This window comes from Pteropus alecto, unplaced genomic scaffold (genome assembly GCF_000325575.1).
Source record: "Pteropus alecto unplaced genomic scaffold, ASM32557v1 scaffold484, whole genome shotgun sequence".
In the NCBI taxonomy this organism is placed as follows: domain Eukaryota; kingdom Metazoa; phylum Chordata; class Mammalia; order Chiroptera; family Pteropodidae; genus Pteropus; species Pteropus alecto.
Window position 1 is genome coordinate 1,417,519 of NW_006435778.1, and position 16,457 is coordinate 1,433,975.

The 16,457-nt window shown below is 42.2% G+C and overlaps 1 protein-coding gene and 1 long non-coding RNA gene across 4 annotated transcripts in view; one reads left to right on the forward strand and one right to left on the reverse strand.

The window, feature by feature from the left end:
- Positions 1–16,457, forward strand: part of LOC107195626 — a 74,261-nt gene that overhangs the window by 25,160 nt on the left and 32,644 nt on the right. The window lies entirely within an intron of this gene.
- The window catches only part of EIF2B3 (eukaryotic translation initiation factor 2B subunit gamma), a 98,671-nt gene that overhangs the window by 2,727 nt on the left and 79,487 nt on the right, over positions 1–16,457 (reverse strand). For all 3 annotated transcript variants that reach the window (XM_015588975.2, XM_006911417.3, XM_015588974.2), the window contains 3 exons: positions 15,832–15,909; positions 15,166–15,314; positions 4,760–4,863 (listed from right to left, as the gene is read on the reverse strand). In XM_015588975.2, coding sequence (XP_015444461.1) covers positions 4,760–4,863; positions 15,166–15,314; positions 15,832–15,909 — 331 coding nt within the window. The remainder of the gene's footprint in view (positions 1–4,759; positions 4,864–15,165; positions 15,315–15,831; positions 15,910–16,457) is intronic.

The window sequence follows — 16,457 nt, forward strand, 5'->3', positions numbered from 1 at the left end:
ACTTGACTTTGAGAAAATTGTTTCACATCTTGGGGCTTTAGTTTCCTTACAAAGTTGTGGGGATTCAATAAGACAGTAGATGTAAAGAGCCCAGCATAGTGCTTTGATAAATATTAAACAGAAGTTACAGAATGGGGCTGGGTCTGATTGTGTACTTTAGCTCTGGGAGGTGTGCCTTTTTATACTTCATAGCCATCTGCTTCCTTCAGTGAGAGGAATGGGGAGAAGGTCCAGACAGTGCTTGGGCAGCCAAATTCCCTAGGGCTGGGGCTGGTCCTGGATTGTGACTGTCAATCGGGCTCCACCCTTAAGATAAGACTGACCAGAAAAGAACAAAGGAAATGCTTCTCCGGCTAGCTTCACAGGGCCCCTCCAAAAGCTCTTCTTCACTCTCTATCCCTCTGCAGCCCTGAGTCAGCCTCAGCCTCTCACATCTAGAGTCTGACATCTGCTCTTCCTTCATCCAGTCTCTTCCTAGTCTCCAGGGACACTGGACTGTTCTTAAGACAGTCCCGGTTCCAACTAACATTCTTCTTGCCCCTCAGTGTTCCAGACCAGAGGGCCTAATAAGGTGCCTCGCTGGGGCAGACTTCATTTTCTTCAGCTCTGCCAGGCTCTGAATAAACACCCGAGCCTTCTCTGGCCTGCCCTCCGGTCTGCTCTTGGCATGCGGTTGGGAGAAGACTCACTGAGGAGAGAAGACTTAAGGGGAAAGAGACTATACCTGGCATTTTGGGGGTAGATGTGTTTTCATGAACATTCAGTAAGGTGGGGGAAACCTGGCGAGGAGCAACAAGCAGTACTAGTTCTGCTTGGCTAGTGTTAAAAGCAGGCTCCAATAAACACACTGGAAAAATTCTGGGCTGGAATCAGGTTGGAAAAGATCTTAAAGGGAACAGTATAAGGAAGAATGGTAAACTGGGGAAAAAACAATGGGATAGAAGGGAATGACAAATCATATATGAGAAACTGCACTGTTGAGAAGCTAGGAAGGGTTCTTGCTAGCCAGGACTTGACCTATGTGCTCATCAGGTCTACTTTCATGGCCAAAGGACCAATCACTGTAGTCATAGGGAAAAGATCCAAATTTTCTCACTGACTGTGACAAGAGACTCAGGTTAATCTGGAAAGGAGGCAGAGAATTAAAATGTTAGATCAAGCTACATTCAGAGACTGCAATATGCTGATTAGCCCTGCAGCCAGACCATGAGGAAACCTGCAGAACAAAGGAAGATTTCTGCTGGGATTGCTAACCACCCATTCCCCACACTGTGAAGGGAAAACAAGAGAAACAGAGTCTTTAAGTGGTGCCCTACACCATTTCATTCCCTATGGACTGAAGACTGGGAACTGCCAGCAGGCCTTTCACACTACATATTCTTACCTTTTCTTGCTATATACTTTTATCTTTCCTCACTGTATGTTTATATCAAAGGAAAATGTGTAAATATAGTCTTTAAACTGGAACACACAGGAAGTGAAGAATGATATATAAACTGAATTCCCTGCACTCGGGTCTTCTCAGTCTCTCTCAGTGCATTTCTTCTGTCTCTCACTGTCCTTGTCTCTCTCTATTGTCTCCGTCCCTCTGAGTCTCTCTTAGGTCCTCGTACTCTCTGCCTCTGAGAGGAGACCATACTCTGTCTATGGAGTATTACCCCTTCTCTAATAAACTTTCCTCTTGACTCTAACTTTGGCGTGTGTTTGAATTCTTTCTTAAGCTCCGCCAAGAACCTCTCTCAGTGCAGAGCTTGAGTTCTCCCCTACTCGGGGGAATTTGCCCTGTCCTGCATCAAGACAGAGTGTCCATTACTCTCTGCCTCTGAGAGGAGACCATGTTCTGTCTATGGAGTATTACCCCTTCTCTAATAAACTTTCCTCTTGACTCTAACTTTGGCGTGTGTTTGAATTCTTTCTTAAGCTCCGCCAAGAACCTCTCTCAGTGCAGAGCTTGAGTTCTCCCCTACTCGGGGGAATTTGCCCTGTCCTGCATCAAGACAGAGTGTCCAACTAGCGTCTCCCAGGTTTTGACTTTGTGGGCTATGGCTTTTCTACTGGCTTGAGAAGGAGGTCAAACTTGGCTAATGGGATTTTTGTCAGCTGAGCATGCTGGGGTGTGGCGAGAAAAGCCGGAAATGTTAGAAAATGGCTTGTTCCCCTGGTAGTGCTATGAGGGCAGAGAGGCCTACATTGGGTTATAAGAGTCATATTTTTGGGGTAAAAGACTGCTATGGATGTGGTGACTCTGTGGAATGCAAATGACAGCATTACTTCTGAGGATGAATGTTTTCCCTTGAAATCTCTCCATGTGAGGAAGACTGACTGGGGATTTTGTCACCTACTGAGCTCTTTGCTGGTGAGGACCTGAGGTGCTGAAGTTTCTCTGGGTCATCCACAGTAGCATGTCTTTAGTGCTGCACTGATCGCTAGGAATTTTCTTTCTCCATATAGCTCAGCTTCAAACAAAAGTGACAGTGGGAACAACTGACTGGCCAGGAGGCCTGTGGCAGGAAGGCCCTGACTACTGTGCTGGATGCAGTGGTCTTTCAGCATACAGGACAGAGAGAAAGTGTTGGGGTTCTCTGGTTTAGAGTCCAGATAACTTCCCTGGCCACCTCTCCTTTAGGAGGAGCATTAAAGGGTCTCCTTGCTAAAAAGAAATGGGCAGATAGTGTTAGTTAGAGCCAAAAAGCTCAGGAGACAATGAAGCCCATGACATCGTAGGGGTTTGGCTAGTCTAGCCCTGGGCTCCCTGATGGGAGATGCCATGCCTTGAGCCCTCAGTATCTGGCAGTCAGCTGCCTTCATGCGTTCTGCACACAGAATGAAAAGGGGTCCTTACAAAATAAAAGGAAGGAACACTATTACTTTGTTGGAAATGGGGAGAAGAAGCCGAAATTGTGAAGTTCCAGTTTCCAGAATCTAAGAAAGGAGGGACCTCTAGGGTGGTGGCAAATGGAGTTCACTTATTCAAATACGCCCATGGAGTCTAAACTCTTTTAAAAAGAACAAAAAGAAATGACAACTCTCATATGTAGAGGAAGAAAGTGCTTGAAATGTGAGAAGAAAGGCAGTGAGGTGGAGAGTTGCATCTAGTCTCAAGTGCAGAAATAAGATGAAGGATGTTTCAGGCCAAGGCTACATCTCCCCAATTCAATTATTGATGTTGCATGTGGTTCTTTTATCAGCCTATGTTTTGAAAAAAGCAAGGAGTGATCTTGTGATAATTGCAACCATCACACACATGCCTTTTCTGAAACTCTTTCTGCCCTGAAATCCCTAAAAATATGTTTTATGGATCCAAAATTCATTCATTCATCTCCTACCCCCACCCTTCTCCCCTAGCATCTACTATAAACCAGGACCTGCTCTGAGAGCTGGAATAAGTCAGTCCTTGTTCTTGTCCTTGAGGATCTCAGTCTAGTAGCGAAGGCAGATTCATTGATAATTGCCATAACTTGTGAACGTACTTCGCTAAAGGTGTTGACAAAGTTCAGGGGTGCAGAGGAGGAAGGAATGCTCAGTTTGGCCCTAGGGAGTCATGGGAAGAGTCAGAGAAGGTTCTACAGAGGAGAAAACACTTAGGCAGAGTCTTTAAGACAGGAATTGCAGGGAGAGAGAGGGAGCATGTGCAAAGGCAAGGAGAGGCACTACGGCATGGGGGATACGCGGAACTCTAGAGTCCCTTGGTTTGCTCCAGGAGTTGTGTGTACTCCACTCAACATTTAATTATATTTAATTCTCATAGCAATCCTTCAAGATAGGTATTATTGTCTCAGTTTTTCTAGTTTTGAAAATTTGAAGCCTAGAGATTAAAAATTTAACCTGGTGCACATCCAGTGAGTCACACAGCTGAGATACGAACCCAGGTCTGTTTGATTTGAAAGCTCAAAAGGTATGCAACTTTAAAAAGGGGAAGGAGGAAAAGAGTGAAGAAGACCTTCGTTTATTGGAGAGAGGGAAAATGACGTGGCTTCTACCATCCCAGAATTGGTGGGGCTTACTCCTTCAGCAACTCCCCTACCCCACCTAATTTTAGGTTTAGGAATAACCTCAAAAGGAATTAGCCATTCTTGTTAATCTTAAGCTTGGTCTACTTTTTGCCTAAAAATATCCAGCCAAATTATCGACCATTCAAATTTGCCCAGCCCAGCAAGGAAACCCTGACATATTTTTATGTCTCTTAAATACTTCATAAGTTTTTGACAGAGATACAACAAAGCCGGGCAACAGCAGAGCTGACAGCATCACCTCTAGACAGTTGAGAATGGCTCTGAATGAATGGCTTCTGAAGAAGCCACTAACCTTCTTCTAGGCCAGGAATCTATGAGACTGTCTCTCTTAAATATCAGGTCAGCTGAGGTGCTCAAGGACTTCAGAAGGCCAGAGCTAGTTCCTGAGCCTTTGTTGGATCACTGGCCCTTCTCATATGTCCAAGAGTCCTCATAAAGAACTGGTGCCAATCAGGGCCATTACATCTTTTCGGTATGTTTTAAATTTTTTGATAGTAAGGCTGCATACATCTATGAGCTTACCTGTAAGATAAATTCCTAAAAATGGCACTATTAAGTCAAAGTTTAAAAATCTGTCAATGATGTCATTCCCCTTGCAAGGATGGCTTTGTCAGTTTATGTTCTCTCCTGCAGTGTATGCATGTGCTTGTTTCCTAGTCCTCAACAGCACTGAGCATTATCTGTACTAGTGTGATATTTTAAAAAAAAAAAAAGCATCTGCGATTGTAATTTGGGTTTTGGTTTACCTTTGGCTTCAATCCTCTGGCCACTTCCGATTAGGCAGTCTTTAATGTCTGCACCCTTCTCGATCACAGCATTGTTGCAGATTACGCTGCCCTGGATGTTGCTTCTGTAACACATTAGCTAAGTTAGGGAGTGTCCATAGCTTTCATCATCATCCTCACCACAGCAGGCTGGGAGTTCTGACTCTTCCACAGACTAGGAACAGCCAGTCAGTCCAGTTAATGGCTACATGCCTGAAGTTATCACTAGAAGACAGAATGGCTCACCTGGGCCATGGGTAGACCTGGGTTTAGAGAAGGCCAGATATGCTCATAGTGATCTTCCCCCAAAGCCTGAAAAGAGCAGACACTCTGACTTCAGTTCTTTAGGCACCCCAGACCTAAATTCCATCCAATCCCTCCTCTTGGGGGTAGAAACTGGCACTCGTCCTTTGGGCTGACCCGTCCCTCCTCCCTCTCATCTGAGAACACATAGCAAATTTCATTTGAGGCTCAGATCCCATGAATTTTTCTAGATCAGCTGTGGAAATAGTGGGTGCCGCGCGTAGCTCTCACCACAGACTCTGGTTAATTGAAACCATACTTGTTTAGGAAAAGGAGGATGCTTTTTAAATTAGTTCCATGCCACATAAAAGACTACTCCAGACCCTAAAGCCATACTCTCAAAAGTATTACTACTGCCTATTAGCATTTAAATGTGTTTAAGGAACATCTTCCTAGCTTTTGAAGCCTGGTTGGTGGGAGGAAACATCATCTGACAATCTTTACTAGCATTTATTACATACTTACTCTATGCCAGGTACTGTGCTAAATATTCTAGGTACATTATAGGAGTGACTTACAAATCTAAGTATTTCATTAAAAAAAAAAAAAAATCACTTGGGCGGTGTAAGAAACAACAAAAAAACACCCTCAATGTCCTGGCCCCCATCAATCTTTTTGGTAGGTCTGGGATAAGGGGCCTTTATGTATTTAATTAGAAAAAAAAGCTTCCTAAATGGTTGTGGGAATATCATTTTTACCTATGATGCAGTAAAAATAGCCACATTTTGCAGATTAGGTAATAGATTTAGAGAAGTTAAACCATTTACCCAAAACCACGTAACTGTCAGGCAGCAGATTAAAATCTTGGTCTGCCCAACTCCAGAATCCACACAATTAATCACAATGCCATACAAAAAATTAAGTGGAGAGAAGACTGGAGGAAGCTTAAAACTGCCAAGTTGCTTTTCTGAGCCAAGAGGGCTCTGTCCCAACAAGGGCATATTCAGTACTCTAAAGAGTCAGGGGCTGGTAGGGAGAAACAGGTAAGTAGGAAGGGTATGAGCATCTATTTAATAAAACAAAACAAAACAAAACAAAACAAAACAAAACAAAACCAAACAAAACACCAACTAAGAAAAAATCCTCAAGCGACCTAGGAGGCATGAGGAGTGGAAAGGACATTCCAAGGACTGAAACTTTCAGTGTACAAGCTGTTAAAGATTCTCTCAAATGCCAAAACTTTAGTAAATTAAAAAATAAAAAAACCTAGTACTTTATGGCATTCCAGAGTCTTCTTTATCTCTATTCTTCTAGAAAGTTAAAGCCTGTCAGAAAGCAGCAAAAGGCCAAGGCCACAGCACCTCTGTGGTGTGGACTAGAGACAGGCAGACTGTACTAGTTTGTTTGTTGGCTTGAAATCAGGATACAGAGGGTGGGCAATAAGAGACCTTCCAGAACTTTCCAACTTGCCCTCTGCATTAGGCAAAGAGTGGTTCCTGCTCCCTGGGGAAAATTTTCCCAAAAACAATAGTAAGGAAGTATAGAAAGCCCCAGATACATAGGCTCCAGGAACAGCAGGAGCAGCAGTTGGCTACTAGTTTGTCACTGAAAAGTTTAATTTTTTTTTCCAAGATGGGAGTAGGGGGATGCTTCCTGCTCAGTAGTTTGAAGAGCCTGAGAATCCATGCTCTGGAGCTTGGAAGGGGTAACCATAGTCAGTAGACAAAAAAGAGCCAAAGAAACTCAAGCAGTCATAATTAGAGACTACTAACTGGCTATTTTGGAATCTGGGATATAAATGGAAGGAAGAGGCTGGAAGGACTGCGGTCAGATTTCCACAGCTATGGATAGCCTGGCTAAGTAGTTTGAAGAGCCTGAGAATCCATGCTCTGGAGCTTGGAAGGGGTAACCATAGTCAGTAGACAAAAAAGAGCCAAAGAAACTCAAGCAGTCATAATTAGAGACTACTAACTGGCTATTTTGGAATCTGGGATATAAATGGAAGGAAGAGGCTGGAAGGACTGCGGTCAGATTTCCACAGCTATGGATAGCCTGTGTTCTCCTCATGTTTAGCACATCTAACTGACATCTTCAGAAACTCCCATATTACTTGTCTCATCTAGTTTGTGTGTAATGCCCTCTGGGATATATAAACCACCGTGGTAGAGTCTGAAGATGTAATAGGAAAAAAGTGGGTTGATTGATGGGAAGCTGGGGCTCTCCTGAGGCTCTTGGTCAGTGGATCTGTGGAAGGCTTTGAGATGAACACCTGACAAAATGCTTAGTGAGTGTGAAGCTCTTTTCTATCACTTGTTTCTTCAATTGTTCCCCATTATCACTGCTGCAGTCACGAGTCACCTCTATTAGCAAGCTGAGAGACTTTGGAAAAATTTCAACTCAATATAGCTTTCCCCCTGTCCAGAAAGAAACTCTAAGATTTTATTGGAAGTGTGTGTGTTTGCTCATGCTAGAGGGGGAGGACAGATACTACTAGATTAAACAATCTCGCTCCAGGATGCCAAACCACAGTAATAACTTTGCCTTTTCTGCTTAGTGCTTAAAGTGGGTGGGGAGGAGACTTCCTATGTAACTCAAGGAAAGAACTGACCCCTGTGCCGGAACTATGGGTTTTGCATCCTAGTTTTAACTCTCAGCTTGGTACTAAGGACTCTGCAGTGCTAATGCCTGGCTATGTTCTCTAAGAAGCTCCTCAGAGATGGCTAAGGTTAATGGGGTTTTGGTCCTCATTTCTCCTTGGTGGGGTGAAATTTTAAACGAAGTTGCAGGCCTAGGGAAATTACTCTGGAAACTAATGCTTCAGTAGAGAGGAGGCCAGGAGAAAACACAGAGGTCTACAGTAAGTCCGCTGCTTGGCCAGGAGCACCGTGCCACACCATGTTGTGGCATGAGACACGAGAAAGAAGCCCTGACCTGAGAGGCAATAAAGCCTCCAAATTCTTGTTCCTCTTCTGGCTTTAGTTAGGACTTTCTTCGGTTTATTCCACGAGGAAAGGGAAGTCACATAAATTAATGTCTTAAATACAGCTCAGTCATTACATAAAACATTTTACATTCATTATGTAACTTAATCCTTTTAGCAAACCTGTAGGGATGATGGTATTTATTCTATTTTTTACAGAGAAAATTCAGGCTCATAGAGGTTAAGCAATGTGCCCAAGCCTACACAGTGGTGACTCTCCACTGTGTCATGGACTGCTGCCTCATCTGTTGACTGGGCACTGTTTAGCAAAGAGCCATGAAACTTCTCAGTAACTCCAAGGATATGTAGGTTCTTCTCCAGGGATTAGTTGGCAGGCTTTCTAAACTTACTCGAACCTTGGGGGAGAAAGGTGTATGGACCTGGAGATACATGTAGCTTTTCCAGACATGTGACTAAAGGTCTGCTTTAGGCAAAGTCACTACTTCAGCTCAAAAATTATGGCTGAGACATCTGTATCTCCCCAGATGCCAGAGCCTTCTAACCTTAGCCCAAGGGTTCCTCGTCCAGGTGTCACTCTAGATGAAGAACCATGTATTATTTTTAATGAAATATTTCACACACAGAAGAGTCTAGAGAATATAAAGAATACCTGTGTACCCACCAAAAAGCTCAAGGAACAAACAACATAACCTGCTGTGCCTTTTTCTTTGATCACGTTTCCCCTCTTCTCCCACAGGAGGTAACTGCTATTTGACTCTAGTGTTTACTGTACTTAAGCATTTTTTACTACATATATTAGTAGACAATATTAGGTATTATTTTGCACGTTTTAAAATTTTAACATAAATGCTACCATTTCACTACGATCTTTCTGCAACTTGCTTTTCCCCCTTTCAACATCATATCTGTGAGATTTATCCATGTTAATTCCTGTAATGAGATTTAACAGCTGAAGAACTATCTCACCTTTTTCCTGTCTCTGGTCACTCTTGCTCTTGGGTCCTCTAATGTACTAGCTCCAATGAGCATGTTGAAAATCTTCTCTTTTTAGTTCTATGTGCCTCCTTTCACTATATTAGGTTTAGTGATGAGAAATGTCTCCCTCCTAAGAAATCTAAAACCTTATATTCCCTAAGGAAAAGAAGGGTTTGCGGAATCAAAGTAAAGGTGTAACAACTTTAAAGAGCGAAGCTGTAGTTTTCTCCAGCTAAGAAGATAGGTTTAATTCAAAGAGTTCAAAGGTAGAGAACAAACCGAAAGTTCTAGGGAGCCCCTTCAGTCTGGGGGATCTTCCCAAAGTTTCATAATTTTGTGTTTTCGAGAGTGTGAACTGAATTCTTAACACATGGACATAATTCTTTTAACAATTATGCTCTTTTGCAACTCTAACTACCACAGATTAATTTTACATTTAAGGGAGTTCATTTTTTTTTTCTTTTTTTTAGTAAATTCGTTTTCCTCGCTCTTTAATTCCCTCCCCTCACTTCCACCCCTGACCTATGGATGTTGCCGTTTCCCCTGAAGAACTGGATCTCTGAAGGCGGGGTGTCCCCTCCCACATGCTCGCAGCATGCCACCGGGGCCTGGTGCACCCAGGGTATGGTCCGTGGCTCCACCTGGGGCGCGAACTCAGGATCTTCTGCGTGTAAAATAGATGTGCTAACCACTACACTATGGAGCCAATCCCCAAGGGAGTTCATTTTTATACTTCACCTATCCATTTGTCAATATTTTGTTTCATTTCTTACTTGGCTATATCATGAAGTAGTGACTTTGCCTAAAGCAGACCTTTAGAGTTTTCCAGAGGGTTCGTAGGTGACACATCTCCTGAGCCCCGAAGTATTTTTGATGATTTTATATTTCGATCACAAGTTGACTAGCCATAGGATTCTTAAGTTACATTCGTTTTCCCTCCAAAATTTCTAAATGTTGTTTTATTGACCTTCGATGTTGTCATAGAAACATCTGAGGCCAACCTGATTTTCTCCCTTCTATGTATGTGCCTCAATAGTTTTTTTAAGTTCTTTGTGCCTTGGGATTTTGCAAAAGGGGTATTTGCCACTTCTGCTTTGGTTCATCCATGCCCCTATTCCTTATACTAGTTGAATCTTGGTGTTCTCTTTAGATATGATCTAAATTTCACTGTCTGGCAGCTATTCTTTAGTTTGTGTATGAGTAAATGGCAGTTATCTAGTTTTATTATAGATGGAGCTTCCTTTTTTGGTTTTGTTTGTTTTCATTTTGGTGAGTTTCAAAGAGTGAAGAAGTCACTCCACGATTTTTCTTCTAGAAGTAGACAGGGCTCTCGTAATACTCAGCCAATTATAGTAGGGGTGTTTAAATCAGAAATCCATTTTTTCATTCAGTAAATACTTATAAGGGATCTAGCATATAAAAAGTATTAGGAGTTAAGGAATACAAATACATATAAAAACTATTTCTGTATTCAAGGAATTTATAGTCTAGTTGAGGAAAAAAGAAAGAATGCAGTAAATGTCACATGAGTATGAGTCAAGTGTGACAGGCACACTTGGAACAAAGAGCGGGGGAAATAATTTCTGGCTAGGACAATTCCAGAAGGCTGCATGTAGGAGTGGGACTATGTACTGGACCTTGACAGATGGGCAGAATTTCTACAGGTAAAGATCTCTAGGGAGAGGCAATTCAAGCAGAGTGAATGGCAGGAATAAAGGATAGTGGAAAAGTAAGGGACCTAGCGGTGAGGGCAGTCACTTTAGTGTAGATGAAGAGGACAGTTAGGGTAATAATGAGAAGCAGTATCCTCTTGTTTGGCTCTGAGAGCTGCACATGCTGCCTACAGAAAGCACGGAAAATCTATGGGAAAACCTGGTTTCCCGGCCTGTCTGCATGTGAAGGTGTTACCTGAGACTGCAGTTTGGACTAAGAGGAAATGCAAAAGATGGTGTTGCTCAGGACCAGAGGGACAAAGGTGCAGAACACGAGACTGACACCGAAGTCTCGACAATGAGGTTTTCATTAGACTTTGGATTGCTGAGCATTAGCTGTCATATATATTGAAAATGGTAGACAATGAGAAAGACAGGCAGGAGTCTTCTCTGCATGGTCTTGCCACACCCTCCCCAAGGTGGTCGTATTAAGCATCCCTCAAGCCTTGAGGACCTTGTGCAGGTGTCAAAGCCACTGTCCAGAAAGCCTCAGCTGCTCACCACCTCTGGCAGAGACAAGCAAGCCAAGAGTATGAGAAACTCCCTCTGGATAAATTCATGCTCCTGAGTCTACCATTCAGCCCAGATGTAAAAGCAGCAAGGTAATCAAGTCTCACATGACTGAAATTTAATTACCTTTCTCAAATTTACCATACAGTAATTAAAACTAAATGACCTAAAAAAAGTGAAAGAGTTCATATGGGATTCAAGATGTCTGATCTTATCACCAGGAGCTAATTTGCAGGGTTGGGTAATCCCTAATGGCCTTCTAGTCATTAGCCCCATGTAGCTACAGCTTTACCTCAACTTTTTTATTTGGAAAAATAGTAGCACCATCTAAACCTTTATTATTTTCCCAGCTAGAAACCTTATTAGGCCACCCAAGATTATACCTCCTCCAAAACAGCAATTGACTCTGAGGTATAATATTAGGTCTTTTCTATGACCTTCTTCTCTCATATAAGCAAGCTGGAGTTTCTTACAGAGCCTTGGTTTCCTCACTTAGTCTTTTCATGTCAATTCAGGACACTAACACTGGTCTTTTTAAAGAGGCACTAGAAAGCTGCTCCTTTGCCTGCCCACCCACAGGAAGGGAGGGAGGGAGTGGTTGCTAATTAGAGCAAATGGGAAAGCTATGGCACTGTCTTCCCTGGAAGGTCTAAGGCTAGATGAGACAGAGAATGAAGTTAAATGTCTCATGAGCCTCTCTGTAACTAGGTGATCAAACGGGTCAAGCAAGTGTTGTTTTGGTTTTCAGGAGAACGGTGAGGTGTGTCAGTTTCACACCTGAATCTAGAATGGGGCATGGAGTAGCAGAGGTGCAAGGAGAAAAAAAGTCTGGAGTGCTACGATTAATTCATTTGTAAAAACGGAGGAGTTGAGCTGGATGACTTCTAAGGCCCCATCTCACTCTAACATTCCAGGACTAGATCTTGAGAAACCTTGAAGTTCAAACATTATTCTAAAGATAATGGGGAATCTTCAAAAGTTTTTAATAGAACAGGGATATGATCAGATATATCCTTTAGAAAGACAATGCTGGCACTGGCATCATGCCACCTCTGTGAAATGAGATAAAGTAATGGTGATAAAATAACAGCTAAGCACTGTTCTTAGCGATTTATGTCTATTAACTCATTTGGTACTCCCAAGAAACCTGTGAGGTAGCTCAGTTTTTACCCCACTTTATAGTGAGAAAATCAGGCACAAAAAGATAAAGCCAGTTCTCTAAATGACTAGTAAGTGACAGACCCAGGATTTATTCTGGCAGTCTGACTCTAAAGCTCATGCTCTAATCCATAAGGATTAGACGGTGGAAGGGTGGAATTGGAAGAAATAGAAAAATGGAGACAGGAACATAAGTTAGAAAAGACCATAATGATTCAGGAATAGGTCTCTGGGTTTGACCTCTTCTCCTAATCTCTAATCAAGCTGGCTTCTAGATACCTTCACACACCTGGATGTCCTACAAGTACTTCAAGCTCTCATGCCCTACCTAGGCCTCTTCCTTCTCCCCCTGCTCCCTCTTTCCTTTCCTATCTCTCTCTCATCCTTTTAATAGTTATAAGTATAATTTTGGTCTACAGTCCATGTTTACTTTATTATGACTACATAAATTCTATTTCCTCAATTAAGCCACAGAGCAAAGTATAGTACTTTTTCTTTTCTTGTACAACTTTTTAAACAGAGTTAATAACTGTTTTGTTTTTGTTAGTGTTCTATTATTAGTTCAACTCTAACTTTTAGCCAGTTGTCTACATCTTTCAAGATGTTTATATTTATCTATTATCTTATCAGTTTCATCTTCCTAAATAAGTCTTTCCTGGATTCCATTCTGGGCTAACTACTCCCTTTATGCTTCATGCGTAGTTGTCATCCTTGGTTCTGGATTCACTATCATCCTATGGACTTTTTTTTTTTAACCTTTTCTAAGTTAGATCTCTTGTTTCTTATCTCTTTTTGGTTTACTCTTTATTTTGGTGGAACACATCTTTCAGAAAAGTTTTTGAGGCTGAAATGTCTTTGTTCTATTGTTGCACTTTGCTTGGGTACAGATTTCTAGGTTGATATTAATTTTTTCTTCAGAATTTAAGGCATTATTCTATTACCTTTAGTTTCCATTGTTGCTACTGATAAGCCCAAAGCCATTCTGTTCCCGATTAATTGTATTTGACCTATTATTTTCTCTTTGAAAGTCTGTAGCATGCTTTGTCTCCAGTATTCCGAAATTTCAAAATGGTATGGGTGTATTTTTACTCATTGTGATGAGCACTCAGTAGGTCTTTTCATTCTGTAAACTAATATCTTTCAGTTCTGGTATATTTTCTTATATTATTTCTTAAATAATTTCCTCCTCTAATTCCTCAACTCTCTTTTTACAGAACTCCTATTTAGATGTTGGACACCTCTCATTTTCTTATCTTTCCTGAGTTCCATCTTTTTACTTTTTTGTCTTCCTGAAGTTTCCCTTTTTGTTATGTTTTTAATTTGGGTAGTTCTTTTTCTGTTCTTTGAAATGACAGATTCTTCGAAAGTATTTTTCTCTCCCTGCTGAGTCTCTGTGTCTTCTAAGTTGCTTTTTTCTATTTGTTTGATTTGGTCTATATCTTTCATGATAGAGGATTTCTTTAGATTTCTGGTATCTTTGATTATCTCTTCATATTTAGGAGAGGATTCTAAAAAGCCAATTAGGAGCTCTAAGCACATGAGTGGAATTTGTCATCCATAATTTTCACTATAGGATGATGTGACTGGGCTGACAGAAATCTCTGATGTAAATAAATTTAGGGTTTTTCTTCTTGGGCTGTCAGATTCGCCAGAGAAGATTCTTCTGAACTCTTGACTAAAGGCTTTAGGCCTGGTTATCAGGGTTCTGGAAGCCAAACCAGGAAGTGGGCTTGGGGGAGGACAGATCTTAGTGGCCAATATCCCTATGGTCTCCACCTTTCCTGTTTTTTTATTATGGTACTTCCTTCCTCAATCCTGTCTACTGTCTTCCATCAGTCACTCGTCCTAAAGAGCAGAAGATTAACGTATAGCTCTATCCCTATGTAGCTCCTCTCCCCAAAATGCTTCTCCTACCCCCTCACTGGCAGCCGTGAGAGGTAGTTTAGCTTTCACTGGCCTTGCAGTCTGCCCATACCCTTCTTTTCTATCAGCTCCTGGATAGAGAAATCAATAGATGTCAGAGCTAGAATCAATCTCAGGCTGATCCAGTCTAGTGATTTTCAAAATTTGTTTTATAGATCTGCTTTAAATCCTATAGGAAGGACAAGTGCCCCTCCCTCACTGTGTTCCCAACCTCTGTGCTTTTATCAGTTTTAAATATTGAGTTTCTGCATAAAATTTATCTTAAGAAAGGTTTGAAAACTTTCCTAAAAAGACTGAAAAACCACTGATTTGGTAACATGCTTCCTCGCTTCTATCATTTATGCTTGCTTTTTATACAAGGAAAAACCTGAGGTCCGTACAGAGGAAGAATCCTATTAAACATCATTCATGTTTTCTTACTCCAAGTTCAGGCTGTTCATAAACCAAGATTTTAGGATACTATGGGATCTCAAAATAGGGAAAGTCTCTATAACTTGCAACAGAGAAGCTCTCCCTCAAAAACAGTGTATGGCTTATATGTCCACGCCTCCTAGGCCTTTGACTTCTTCAGGGCTGCTCTAGAAACTGAGATCAGGGAACGATATTGGTACAATGTCATTTCAGCACTGCCGGTGGGCTCACTACCGTGGATATCCCATCAAGTAGGATACCAAAGCAAGAAAAGGCAGTTTCTTCCTGGACCACAATTGTCACAAGTGTGAGAAGGCCACTGGAAATGCTTTCAGAGACCATTTCATTATGGATCCAAAACCAAGACCTCAAAGGGCCTAGGCACTATTCCTCTCTTCGTCCTTTTCCCTTTCTTCCCCTCCCCAAGCTGAGCCCTTTCCTGGGCTGTAATAGCCTCTGAAGCCTCCCAGGGGTACCAGGGGCCTTGCCCCAAGTGAGCACAAGAGGAAACATACCCTTCCTCCACGGTGACTGAATTCATGAGAAGACAATTGGTGATCGTCACTCTATCTCTTATGGTACAGGATGAACCAATGACTGAGTGCTTAATGGATGACTTTTCTCCAATCTGTGTATCTTGCCCAATGAGGCAGTCAACTCCAATCTGCAAAAGGCAAATATAAAACCTTGTCCATTCATCTCAATCAACTGTAAACCAAATCCCCAGGTCCCTTGAGCTGGGGTCTGATGGGACTTTCCCCAGACACAAATCAGCAAGAGGGACCATCATCAGTATTTCTCAGGGCCACAAGGTCACATAATACCTCTGAGACCAACTCAAAACTGCACACTCATGCACTTTTGTGTACAGATGTGCTTTCTTGAAGAGAGTCCTCAAATCAAGGTTAAGAAAAGGGAGAGATGGAAAGCTCCTGTGTCTGAGTCCCAAGACTATAATGGACCTTACTTACAGCGTTTGTGTAGCTGGGATCAGTACCTGCCCAGGTAGTCTTCTAGAGCGCCTGGGCTAGAGGGTGAGATTTAATAACCAGAACCCAGTTGAGATTTCCTTGGGGCTAATGAGGTTCAGGGTTTGAGAGCCCAATCTAGCTTCATATAAGGATAAGCCTCAATGCGCCCACATATTGTCCCATACCTGCCCTGCCCAAGCGAGCACTTACCAAGTGTTTGCTGACAATCTGGGCTGATATATGGACCAGTGATTCTTCTGGACAGAGAAGAGGTAGCAATTTAGGCACCTTGAGGAAAAAGGTTTTGTCACTAAAGTAAGACCAGAAAACACCAGAAAGCACCTTAGGCAGAACCCAATGCCCAGTTAGAGATGTGGGGAGTTTTCAGCTACAGCTTCCTGTCTGCATGAGGCAGAGCAGGAAGCTGCTGCATTCCCCTAGGGCAAGGATTATTTATGTAACAGCTTCTAGATGGTCTTATCCTGTGTCCTACCAAGAGTATCCTTCCCGAAAGCAATACTATGTCCCTCAGCTGGGAGGTGGTGGGACAAACCTTTGAGATACCCAGGCAGCACTTGGGAGAAGCAGCCTAATGAAGTTAAGGAGCATCCTGAGTCCTGGCCATAGTCATTCTAGGTTCCTGCTCACCTCCTGGGCCACTGTGGCCATGCATGAGGTGAGGGTGGGAGCAATGTTAGACAATTACATAATAGGACAGACCCTGAGAAGGCATCCCTGTTCTTCGCGAACCAAAGTAAAGTGTTGAAGGTAAAGTTCCCACCATTCTCTCTCCAGTATGAAAAAACTGAAAAGGTTATGGGTATGAAGAGTTTTAG